The sequence below is a fragment of the Callorhinus ursinus genome, unplaced genomic scaffold (assembly GCF_003265705.2).
Source record: "Callorhinus ursinus isolate GAN/ISIS: 27379988/994484 unplaced genomic scaffold, GSC_fseal_2.0 scaffold61, whole genome shotgun sequence".
Lineage (NCBI taxonomy): Eukaryota > Metazoa > Chordata > Mammalia > Carnivora > Otariidae > Callorhinus > Callorhinus ursinus.
Genome location: NW_027397123.1, coordinates 4,068,606 through 4,080,633, shown reverse-complemented (window position 1 = coordinate 4,080,633; position 12,028 = coordinate 4,068,606). Strand labels below are relative to the sequence as shown.

At 55.1% G+C, this 12,028-nt stretch overlaps 1 protein-coding gene across 1 annotated transcript; it reads right to left on the bottom strand.

Moving 5' to 3' along the window:
* Nucleotides 1–5,884: 5,884 nt before the first annotated feature.
* Nucleotides 5,885–10,418, bottom strand: SBSN (suprabasin). The gene is made up of 6 exons (XM_025854471.2): nt 9,904–10,418; nt 9,742–9,795; nt 8,578–9,687; nt 7,090–7,155; nt 6,943–6,987; nt 5,885–6,061 (listed from the first exon to the last, which is right to left on the bottom strand). Exons 1-6 carry the CDS (start codon nt 10,384–10,386, stop codon nt 6,038–6,040), a joined length of 1,782 nt encoding a protein of 593 aa, XP_025710256.1. The 5' UTR covers nt 10,387–10,418; the 3' UTR covers nt 5,885–6,037.
* Nucleotides 10,419–12,028: the final 1,610 nt, after the last annotated feature.

Below are 12,028 nucleotides of genomic sequence, written 5' to 3'. Positions count from 1 at the left end.
CTGAGAGTCTGTGTTGAAACAGAGAGGGGGCCCAAGCGTCAGGGAGGGAGGACAGAACGGGACGAGGCGGGCGCCAAAGTGTCCCGATTTCCTCACCCCAGGAATTTGGGGCGCAGGGCGGGGGTGGGGACATCTGAGGAGATGGTCGGTCGGTGTCTCCTAGAGGTGATGGGGTGGAGGGTCTCAGGAGAAAGGAACCCCAGGCGGGACCCAACCGGGAGGGAAACGCAGGGAGCCCAGCGGGGCAGGACCCACCCGGGGTGTAAGCCAGCCTGGCTCAGGGGCACCGGGCTGAGAGGCAGCTGCCCTTTCTTGGCCTTGCTCTCTCAGTTTTGGCGGCCTTTTTCTCTCCCATCTCTCTTCCCTCCCATACTGCCACCTAAAGGTGACCGTCCTCACACTCTGCCATACCTTCCAGCCCACAGAGTCTGGCAGCTGTGGGACTGCCCTCCGCGCGGACCCCAGGTACCAAGGAAGGAAGTGGCCAGCCTGAGAGGGGTCATCAGGGCGTCTCAGCACTGGGGCTGCTCTTGGCCGAGAAAGCTGGGTGCGGAGCAAGGAACTGGGCGGGCCAGCCACCCCCAGGGCATGAGTGGGAGGGAGCAGCTGACCCAGGCACCCATCCTGTTTTCCTGGCCCACGGGGGCACGTGTGTGAGCTCAGAGCCTCCTGAGAGGACTGGTACTGCGGCTCGCCCCACCCACCCCCAGCCTCCCCAGGGCCTGGCCGCACCAGCAGGGGAGGAGGGGTCAGCGTGAGCCCCCACCCCACCCCCTTCCAGGGCCCTAGGTCAGCAGCATGGCCCTCTCCTCGTCCCAGCTCAGGACGCAGGGCTCAGGCATCTTCCCCATCTCAGCCCTGTCCAGCACCCGGCTGCTTCTCTGCTCCCAGGACCCCTGGGCCTCCCACTTGTTGCCGGCCTTGTATCACTGGAACTCATCACCAAGTTAGGAGGGGCTGGTTTCCATCTGCCTTTCCCAATGTCTCTCAGTCAGTCTCTCCACCCCAGCACCCGCACCCCAACTTGTAACATCCAACACCTCTCACCATGTAAACACAACCCCTGTCTGTCCTGGGCACCTCCTACCTCCCTGTTATTCCACCTCTCTTTAATGACAGTGATAATGGTGGTAGTGGTAACCATCATCGTAATTGTCAATGCAGCTCCAGTCTATCCACAGCTCTGTGTGCCCAGTGCCGGACTAAGCGCTTTAAGGCTCACACAGCCCTGGCAGATAGTCTTAGTATCACCCCATTTAGAGACAGACAATCTGGGGCTCAGAGGGGAATGGTGGTGTGTGGTAGAGCCAAAGCCAAGCCCAGGCCTGCTCCACTTCTAAACCCTGCTCCCAGCACGTTCTTTCGTCCTCTGTCTCAGACCTCCCCCCGCTTGTCAAAACCTTCACTCTTCTCTGGATGGAATTGGTGGTGGCTTTGCCCTGGGGCCTTATGGAGGGCAGGGGCAGGGGGGCAGGAGTAAATCTGAGGCCTCCGGATTGCTGATGGACACCTCGGCCCCTGAGCCAGCTGCTTCCGCGTCCAAGGGCAGGACCATGGGGCTGGAGGTAGAGCGCTCCCTGCTTCAGAGATTCATTCCCACACTTCCCTCATGGGATACCACCTTCACCGTGGTATGTATCTGCCCCCTGACCCAGCTCTGTTACTAGTGTTTTTCTTTAAGCCAGCTTACTTTCTTAAGCATATTTTATGTCGCTACTGTAAGTGGAGAGCCAGGATCACTTGCCCATAAAGAGAAAGTACCAGAAAACACAGAAGGAGATTGGCAAGTATGAGGGAGGTATTCAAGGCACAGGAGCACAGAAGTTGAGTCTTCTTCTCTAACATAATCAGAAAGTTTCAGAGAAAATTGAGAAAAGGGCACGGCTCTCACTGTGTGATTCAGACTTATTCAAAGCCATGTTCCTGAACCAGCTGGATTCTCCCATGCACTCCCATGCTCTGCCTTCTGGAGAAAACTACCCTCAGGCATCTCTGGACCTGAGAGGTCACCTCACGTGGTCTGCAGGCATATTTATGAAATACCTGTTGTGAACCAAATAGAAGGCTAAGTGCTTCCACATGCATGATCTCATTTAATCCTTACGACAACCTCGGGGCGGGGGGGCGGGTAGACATTCCCATTTTACAGGTGAGGTAACTGAGGCCCAGGGCTGGTAAACACATACATAATAGCGTATTTAAAAGAGATGGTGGTAAAATGGTGCTGTCCGAATATGACCCAGGTCTGTCAGACTCCCAAACAGCTTTTTCTCCTACATCCATGCCTCCTTTGTTCTTGTACCTAATGGCGTCCACAAATCTGAACTGCCTGACCTCATGTCCTCCGATTTCAGCTTTTCTAAGTCACTATTTCATTCATTCTGTAAGTATTTATTGAGTACCTACTGTGCTGTGTGTCACACCTGTTCTAGGCACGGGGATACAGTGTAGAAGATCATCTAAATCTCTCTCCTTAGGGAGCTCACATTCATTGTGAGGAGGTTGGACAATAAACGTATCAGGTGGTGAGCACTAATGAAGAAAAATACAGGGAGGTGGGGGACTACAGAAGACAGAGTATTTTAAATTGGGTAACCAGGAAAGGCTCTTCAAGATGTGACCTATGAACTGACACCCAAAGGAAGTGAGAGAGTGAGCCATGAGGACGTCTGGGGATAGGGTATCCCAAGCGGAGGGACAGCAGTGCAAAGGCCCTGGGGCAGGAACCTACTTACTCTATTTGAGGACCATTGTGACTGGAGCAGGGTGGGGAATGGGAAGAGTTGAAGTCAAAGTCACTGAGAAACTGGCCCAGACAGGGGGACTTGGGGCCACTGTGAGGATTCTGATTCTTATTCTGAATGAAGTAGAACCAGGGGAAGGTTTTGACTGAGGAGGGCTATGGTCTGACTCAGTGTTAACAGGGTCCCTCTGAGGAACAGGCTGGGGGGCAAGGGGCAGGAGGTGGATACAGAGACCAGGGAGGAGGCTTCAGGGTGGGGGGGGACAGAGGCTGGACTCAAGCAGAGAGAGGAGATGGGGCTTTGGATCTGGGTGATGTCTCTGCTCCCCTCGGTGGTATCCCGAGCCTCCAGCTGGCATCTGCTGATCCACCTGTGCGCAGTACCTATCCTGCCGCCGAGCTTCAGATCCTGACTCCTCCCCTTACTAGCTGCGATCTTAACCCACCTGTGCAGCGGTTTCCTTGTCTATCAGAGGCAGGAATGCAGGGGTGAAGTGAGGGAATCCTGGCGGGGTGCTCAGAACAATGCCTGGCACGCTCCTGTGCACTCACTATGTGTTCTTGCTAGTGGTGGGCACGTTGATGTTGGAGTATTTTCTTGGCAGTTTAATTGCGAGACACATACACAGGCACGCACACACCTCCTGAAGGCAGAAACTTAATTTTAAAGAGGACTTATTTTGAAGTAGCCCCCGCCTCCCCGAGGGTCCCAGGGAGGCCAGCCATCTCGGCCACCAGCAGAGACCAGCAGCTGGGAAGTGCTCGTGACTAGGAGGAGCCGGGCCATCACCACTCACTAGCTGGGCGGCCTCAGTCTGGGAGGGGGACCATCATGGTGCCTGGCTCACGGGGAGCTCGAGAGGATGGAATGAACCTGTCTGTAAGTGCTCAGCACAGACGTAGTCAGCACCCAATAAAAGAGAGCCTCCCCTCTGTTAGCTGCCAGCCATCTGTGCCTGGCCTCGGCCTCTCCTCTGGAACATGTTAGTCTAGGGGGAAAATGGACATTAAATGAGTAAATATATAATTACACATTGTCATAAGCACTGTGAAGAAAAAGATCAGTGTGCCAGACCAGAGAATAGAAAGGTGGCCCTTTGGGTGGTGTGGTCAGGACAGCCGACACCTGCAGGGTAAGGAAGCACTGGCACAGGGGAAAGAGGGACACGGAGAATATTCCTGGCGGACGGAGGTGCACACCGGACCCCGAGACAGAAGTGAGCCAGGCCTCGTTTACCCTTGAAAACCGGCTAAGTTCTTTCCCAGAAGCCTCCCAAGATTGACACCCCCCAACACACACACCCACCCATAGGATTATCCCATATCACTTTGACACTTTCAGGACCCCCATCCAAGTAAACCCAGCAACAAAATGTGCGTACAAATAAAATCGGTGAAAGCTTTTACTTCAGGAAAGAGAGATTCCCTAGAATATGCCCTTTCCAGAAGGGACGACTCCAGTTTGTATGAAATGAGCTCCAGCACAGAGTAGACCCTCAATAAATGTGTGATGTGAATGAATGCTTCTTGTTTATTAAAATGCGGGAAATGGACAATTGCCATTTAATGTATTGATGCGTGGCTAAATGGGTAGATATGTGACAGATGGACGTGTGATCAAGCAAGGAGAGTAAACTGTTAATGGTAGACTATAAGGGGTGGCTACGCAGGTATTCACTATAAAACTCATCTTTTGGTGCGTTTGAAATATTTTCTAATTAAAATATCGTAGGGGAAGGGAAGGACCATAGGTCGTAAAAATGATAGTATTCTACAAATCAGGAAAAATGCAGTGAACATGAAGTCTCGGGAGCGTCACCTTTATTGTACACATGCAGCCCCCACCCCCACCCCTCCTGGTGGCATCTAGTTCTTATCGATGCATTGCTTCATATTTGTTTTCATATTCTGTTTATGCACCTTGTATCCCCCGGGAAGCCTGTAAATTCCCCAAGGGCAATTTTGGGCCTCTTACTTTTGGTCCCACAATTGATGGAATTTTGGTGTCGGAAGCTATGTTTGTAGTCCTCCCCTGCAGACAACCCCCCCAAGACACACACACACACACACACACACAAGCACACACATATACAGAAGGAAACTGTGGCCCCCAGAAGGGAAGGAAGCTGCCCACAGGTACATGGTCCTACCAGGAATGCACACCTCCCGGCACACAGACCGGTGCTTGGCAAGCCTTCTAGAGACTTTCTAGGCAACCGTGAAAGGTCAGGTTCTGGCAGTGGACAGCCAGGGCCCTGGGCCCTCTGAGCCTCCGTTTTCCTCATCCATACAATGGGGATCACAAAAGGGCTTCTGCCTTTGGGTTATGAGAGGCTTAAATGGTTTCAGCTCTTCACACAGTACTGGAAGCTAGCTAGTGCTTAGTGAACAGTCGCTGCTGTCATGCATCTGAAAACCGGGCCTTCTGTGTCCCCATTCCTGTCCATCTTAAGGAGGCCCACCCTCCTGTCACCAGGGTGCTTTCCCCCTGGGCCTTTGGTGCTCCTCCCCATGCAAGCACCTCCCACACGTATCTCTTCCTTTCCTGTCTGCACCATTCCCCACTGCTTGATGCCAAAAGGAAAAGACCGTATTTTCAGAATATGCTTTGTCGCTCAAAGTCCTTTCCCCTCCACTTCCTGACTATGTGACCTTGGTCATGTTTCTTAACCTGCGGGAGCCTCCATGTGCTTCTCTGTAACAGAACCTCTTACCTAAGGGGGTGGAGGGGGGGAGGATTCAGTGATGTCATGCGTGGAAAGCACCCAGCAGGGAGCCCAGCATTGCACAACAATTACAAGTTACCATTGTTATTCCTTTGGTGCCACACCCCCCAAACAAGGATGCTACCCGCTTGGGCTCCATCTAGGTTCCCGCCATTCTCTTCGCTGGTGCTTCTGCCCCCACTCTGGCCTGAAGTGGCCTTCTCTGCACAGATGCTCCCCTTAGTACCAAGCACGCACGGGTTTTGCCCGCTAGCGAAGCCTGGCTTGTCCCCGTGAGTGCCCTCTTATATCTGACCTGCCTGAAATCTCCAGCCCAGCCTTCCTGTGCATCAGCCCCCAGCTCCTTCCACAGAATAGCAAGGAAAGAGAAGCCTCCCCCCACCCACCCCTCCTCGGGGAGCACAGTGGACCATGATGAGAGTATAACGTGTCATATTTATTCACAAACCCCAGTACAGCCCCCTCCCGGGACTCAGGAAATCTGCCCCCCGCCCCCAGCTCCTCCGGGTCATTTCAGCTAGTATGACAACAGGAATGTCAGTCTGCTGAGTGAGGCCAGTGCATCAGTTTAGGGAATGATGTTGGCGATGCTCTGGAAAAGAGGAGAGAGGAAATGAATGCAGGGAACACAGCCCTGAGGGGACCAAGACCTCTGCCCTCACGTCCCCTAGGGAAATGAGGGGGGACATGGCCATTAGCTTCTCAGGCCTAGGGGTTGCCTATGTTCTGCGGAATGTCTTCAGCAAAGTGGCTCCTAGATTCAGGAAGAACAGGGAGCCAGCCCTCCCAGGGAGAGGTGCCAGGGCCCTGTGGAGGAGCCCAGAAGCCTTGTCTGTTTTGTCTCAGAGGGTCCCCTGGCACCCCCATAGCCCAGGAATAAACAAGGCTGTGCCTCTGGGTTCCGGGCACGGTCCACAAGGGCTGTTCCACACCCTCCTCCTTTTGCCCCAGGCTCATGCAGCCATGCACTACATGCAAAGAGAAAACTGCAAAGCTAGGATTTTGCTCTGCGCCCAGGGTAGGGACCAGGGTCCCCCAGGAGGCTTTCTACTGGGGAGTCCCGTCAGCCAGGGAAAGCCCAGAGCTGCAGGTTCCCACCCCCCAGCATACTGCTATAAGGCAGCAGAGGGCCCCACGGTGGGTTGAGGTAGGGAGGGAATCCGATGAGAAGCGGTGAGCACACGGAGGGGATGGTTTCAGCAGCGCGCCTCCCTCGCTGGCCTCTGGGGGTCTGTTTTGCCAGCTTGCATTTGCCTCAGCAGGAATGGAAAGCAGCCAGAAGAGGAAAACAGGGTGTAAGGGGCAAAGAGCAGGTGAAGAAAGGGAAGGCCAGAGCTGGGAAACAGGTTGGATGGTGTCTGCAAGGCTGAGAGTGTGTCCACAGTGAAGTTATCCGTGGACAGGCAGTGGGAAGGGAACTTGAGACTCTCTCCAGAGACAGAGAGCAGAAAGTTGAAACCTCCCAGCACTCACCTTCCACAGAGCTGGAATGTTGATGAAGGGCTTGTTGACCGAGGCCTAGAATTCAAGGGCAAGAGGGTTGGTCCCCAGAATCCATCCCATCATAGGACGGCCTTCCCTCCCCCTACTGAGTCCTTGCTGTGCCCCCGGGGAACTTACTCCAGATGCTACTGTTGTGGTTGCGCCCCCTCCGTGCTGGCCGGTGGAAACGCCTGGGTGAGTGCCCTGCGGACGAAGCCCAGACTGTCATTACAACCCCTCAGCCCTTGAGGATCTCGCAGGTTCCTCTTCCCCGGTGACCTGCCGCCCTCTAGGGTGACTGGGGCTGGGGTGGGAGGCAGAAGCTAATCCCCTACCCCCTCATTACCCAGAAAGAAAACCCAAAGCCCATGTCACTGTGGGAATTCTGTGAGACGGGAAGAAAAGCCTGGAAGGATGTCTGCCCGTCCTGACTAGTCTTCCCCCAATTCCCTTTTATTTCAGTGAATGAAACGCCCTCAGTCGCTGAGAAGGGCCTGAATGGAAACTGGGAAGGGAACCCAGACGACCCACGCAAACCCTAGAACCATAGTTTAACCTCAGCCCCGACCTCAGCTCTACCCCGTCTCTACCCCCCTCTGGCCTGGTCCCTGACTTCGGTTGATCCCTGACCTCATTTTCCCCTCAGATACTCAGCTGTGCCTTTGCCGCTGCTAGGGCCAGCTTGGATCCCATAACAAACCTCCCCTTCCTGACTCCTTCCCAGTGAAGCCTGCCGTCTGACTCAGAGCCCATTCCTCTGCCGTGCACACTTCCTGTGGAGTCCCTTCCTCCTCAGCCACCCAGCCCTGGGTCCTCTGCCTGCGGCCTGCGTGGCTGTCGGCTTCCGAGTCTGGGCCAGTCCTCCAGATGGTGTCCCAAAGACTCCTCATGGAGATTGGAGAGTGGGGAACTGAGGCAGGCAGGGGTCAGGCTTCTGGCCCGCTGTGAATGGCGCCCCTTGCCTCCCCCTGGCCTCCAGTATTTGTTGCCTCTACAGAAATCCTCCTGGAGACCTCCCCTGATGGAGCAGTGTCGGGGGGGGGGGGGGGGGGAGACAAAGAACCCTGACCTGTGATTGGCCAGACCTGCTCGCTAGCCACCTGACCTTGGCAAATCCCCTTAAAACTCACTTCTATCTCCTTATCTGAGAATCGGGGAGTCAACATCCTCACCCTGACTACCTCAGAGGCTTGTTATGAAAATTAAGCAGAAGAGGGCTTATCTCCCAAAGCCGTTCCTCATGCTTACTCTGATGCTCTGGGTTTTCTCAACACTCGCTCTGTTTGCACTGCACAAGACCTTGACTCAGTAACCATTTCCTGTTCCCCAGGAGAGGCTTCATGTTCCTCTCTTTACACCTCCTCAACTAGGAGGGCAGCTCCCTGAAGTGCGAAGGTTCTCGCTGTCTGATCTAGGGCTTTGCGGACAAGATGGTGTGACCCATCTGACCAGCAGAGCACCAGCTCCTTTGTAAGGAGATGGAGAGGAAGAAAGGGAACGTGATCATAAAGCTCCCCAAGCTTCTTTCACTGAATGAAGGCTACATGGACTACCCAAATGTCCCAAGGGCTGAACCTCTCCCTCCCCCAGCCCCTTCTCCCCATTTCCCCACCCCTGTTCACCTACATTCAGCAGCTGGTTGGCCTCCTTGCCGGCTTGGTTGACCCCATTATGAACATTCTGCTGCAACCTGTCCACCTCCTTCCCGGCCTGGCCAGCAGCATGGTGGACACCTTGGCCAAGTTTATCCGCTTCCTTTCCAGCCTGGCCAGCAGCGTGGTTGACCCCTTGGCCAAATTTCTCTGCCTCCTTCCCGGCCTGGTTGACCCCATCGTGGACCCCTTGGACCACTTTGTCTGCCTCCTTTCCGGCCTGTTCAACGGCATGGTGAACTCCCTGGCCAAAGTGCTCCACCTCCTTCCCAGCCTGGTTGACCCCAGGATGGATCCCTTGGACTATTTTGTCTCCCTCTTCCCCAGCCTTCCCTGCAGCATAATGAACATCATGGCCAAATTTCTCTACCTCCTTCCCAGCCTGGTTAACTCCGTGGTGGACCCCTTGGGCTATTTTGTCTCCCTCCTTCCCAGCCTGCCCAGCAGCGTGGTGGATCCCCTGACCAAATTTCTCCGCCTCCTTCCCAGCCTGGTTAACCCCATGATGGACCCCTTGGATTATTTTTTCTCCCTCTTTCCCAGCCTGCCCACCAGCATGGTGGATTCCCTGGCCAAACTTCTCCGCCTCCTTCCCAGCCTGGTTAACTCCGTGGTGGACCCCTTGGACTATTTTGTCTCCCTCCTTCCCAGCCTGCCCAGCAGTGTGGTGGATCCCCTGGCCAAACTTCTCCGCCTCCTTCCCAGCCTGGTTAACCCCGTGATGGATCCCCTGACCAAACTTCTCTGCCTCCTTCCCAGCCTGGTTAACCCCGTGATGGATCCCCTGACCAAACTTCTCTGCCTCCTTCCCAACCTGGTTAACCCCGTGATGGATCCCCTGACCAAACTTCTCTGCCTCCTTCCCAGCCTGGTTAACCCCATGATGGACCCCATGGCCAAACTTCTCTGCCTCGTTCCCAGCCTGCCCAGTAGCATGGTGGATCCCCTGTCCAAACTTCTCCACCTCCTTCCCAGCCTGGTTAACCCCATGATGGACCCCCTGACCAAACTTCTCTGCCTCGTTCCCAGCCTGCCCGGCAGCATGGTGGACCCCCTGGCCAAACCTCCCCGCCTCGTTCCCAGCCTGGTTAACCCCATGATGGGCCCCCTGATCAAACTTCTCTGCTTCGTTCCCAACCTGCCCCGCAGCATGGTGGACGCCCTGGCCAAACCTCCCCGCCTCGTTCCCAGCCTGGTTAACGCCATGATGGATCCCCTGACCAAACTTCTCTGCCTCCTTCCCAGCCTGGTTAGCCCCATGATGGACCCCCTGACCAAACTTCTCTGCTTCGTTCCCAGCCTGCCCCGCAGCATGGTGGACCCCCTGGCCAAACCTCCCTGCCTCACTTCCCACCTGGTTGACCCCATGATGGACCCCCTGAATCACTTTGTCTGCCTCCTTCCCAACCTGTCCAGCAGCATTGTTGACCCCATGGGCAAACTTCTCTGCCTCCTTTCCTGCTTGTCCGGTGCCACTGTTGATCCCATGGGCTACCTTGTCCAAGCCGTTGTTGAGCCCCTGGACGCCTTTGTCCAGTTCCTTGCCGGCCTGGCTCCCCACGTGGCTAAGTCCATTAAAAACTTTTTCCACTTCCCTTCCAGCGTGAGTGATTCCATTATTGATGCCTTCCAGGGCCTTGCCCACCTCTCTCTCTGCATTGCTCAGCCCTCGGTTGATTCCTTCAATGACCTTCTCAATGGGGTCATCATTGGCCGCCCATCCAGGAAGGGCCCCCAGTAGCAGTAGGAGGGAGCAGGAGCTGACCAAACTGGCAAGGTGCATGTTGTTGGCAGGGTGGGGAGGATGCAGAGAGGAGCCAGGGAAGCAAAGCTGCTATTTATACTCTACCTCCCTCTCTCTTCTCCACCCCTCATGACTCAGTTACCCCTGTGAGGCACTGACTTGGTCCCCAGTCAGGGAGGTATTTCTCAGGGAGCTTGAGTTAAGCAATGAAGAGGAGGAGGAAGAGAAGGTGAGTCATGGATGGAGAACACTCACGTGTCATCTTCCGTCCTTGCCCAGCTCAGGCCCTCCACCCCAAAGCCCAGATGTCTGCCCTTCCAACCACCCCCTCTTTTCATTCCTCACCCACTCTCCAGGCCTCCTCTCTCCCAACCTCACCTGCAGCCACCCCCCTCCCCAGGACCCAGGCCTAGTTCTTCACTCCTCTCAGGGGATCGAAGGGTCCAGTTTCCCCAGCAGCAAAAGTCTAGGAAGATGGGAGGCTCAGTCAGGGGGGAGGAGAGCACTCTTGGGGAGTTGAGGGAGTCTTCAGACCTTGCTGTCACTGTTCTCGTTGACACCCCCCTACGCTTACTACGTCCCAGCCCCACGGGTCTTCTCTCCGGTCCTCAGACACCCCGGGCTCATTCCCGCCTCATGGCCTTTGCACATGCTGCCCTCTCTGCCTGGAAAGCAGAACTCACATCTTCACATGGTGGGTTCTTTCTTATTCTGTTCTTGGTTCAAATGTCACCAAAAAAAAAAAAAAAAAAAAAAAAAATCCCTGGCCGTCTCTCAGTTATCCTGGGTGATATCATCGTTTTGTTTTTACAAGCACTTACCACGATCCAAAATTATCTTTTATACTGTCTGCCTCACCTATCGGATTGTAAACTTCCAGAGGACAGGGCTTTTGTGTTGGCCACTGCTGTATCCCCAATTTTTAGAACATTGCCTGGGGTTCAGTAAATATTTATAGATTGAACAAATGGATGGATTTAAAGAAGCACTCCAAAAAGGTATGGGACGTAAGTACACATAGTATGCTTGCTAAGGGAAGCCCAGGGAAGACAGGCCAAGCCTGGGTCTCAGAGGGTGCTGGAGAGAAGGGTGCCTGGGTCCCCAGAGCAGCCTGGGGCCCCTCGGGGAGGCTTATAGATTTTGGAGCCGGGACCTTGGCCTCCTGCTTCCCAGACCTTGGGCGAGGGCAGAGGACCGATTGCCATGAGCTGGGACAGGACGCAGTGTCTCCTGAAAAGCCGGTTGAGGCAGCCACGGGGAGGGGCTGAAGACCTGGGGCAGCAGGAGACTATCAGCCAGAACCTGGGCTGGAGGCCAGGGGCTCATCCTTCCTTCCCTCCTCCCCCTGGGGCCTCCTCGGTCCCAACCTAAAGCCCCAAGCGTTGACATGGTGGCATGGGTTGGAGGGGAACGGCTGGGAGTCTACCCTGGGCATGAAGAGGGTCATCAGAAGGAAGGACAGGTGGTAGCTGGGAGGTCTGTGGCAGCGTAGCTATCTGGGGCTAGAAGCCGGCCAAGACCAGAAGAACAAGAGCCCAGTGGGTGGGTAAGTCGGGTGCAGGGGTGAAAGATATTTGGGTTTGGGTGCCAAAGGGAGAGACAGAGAGGGGGTGGAGGTGGGATTGCAGGTGGGAAGGAATGTGTAGGGTGTGAGCTGGTCGGGGTGACAGAGGTATGTGTG

Bases quoted from the DNA above. Each gene is read 5' to 3' on its own strand.
- SBSN (XM_025854471.2), bottom strand. From the start codon at position 10,386: ATGCACCTTGCCAGTTTGGTCAGCTCCTGCTCCCTCCTACTGCTACTG. The intron at 9,688-9,741 runs GTTGGGAACGAA...GGGGTTAACCAG, and splicing joins TCCACCATGCTGCGGGGCAG to GCTGGGAACGAGGCGGGGAG. The intron at 6,062-6,942 runs GTGAGTGCTGGG...CCTCTTTTCCAG, and splicing joins ACATTCCAGCTCTGTGGAAG to AGCATCGCCAACATCATTCC.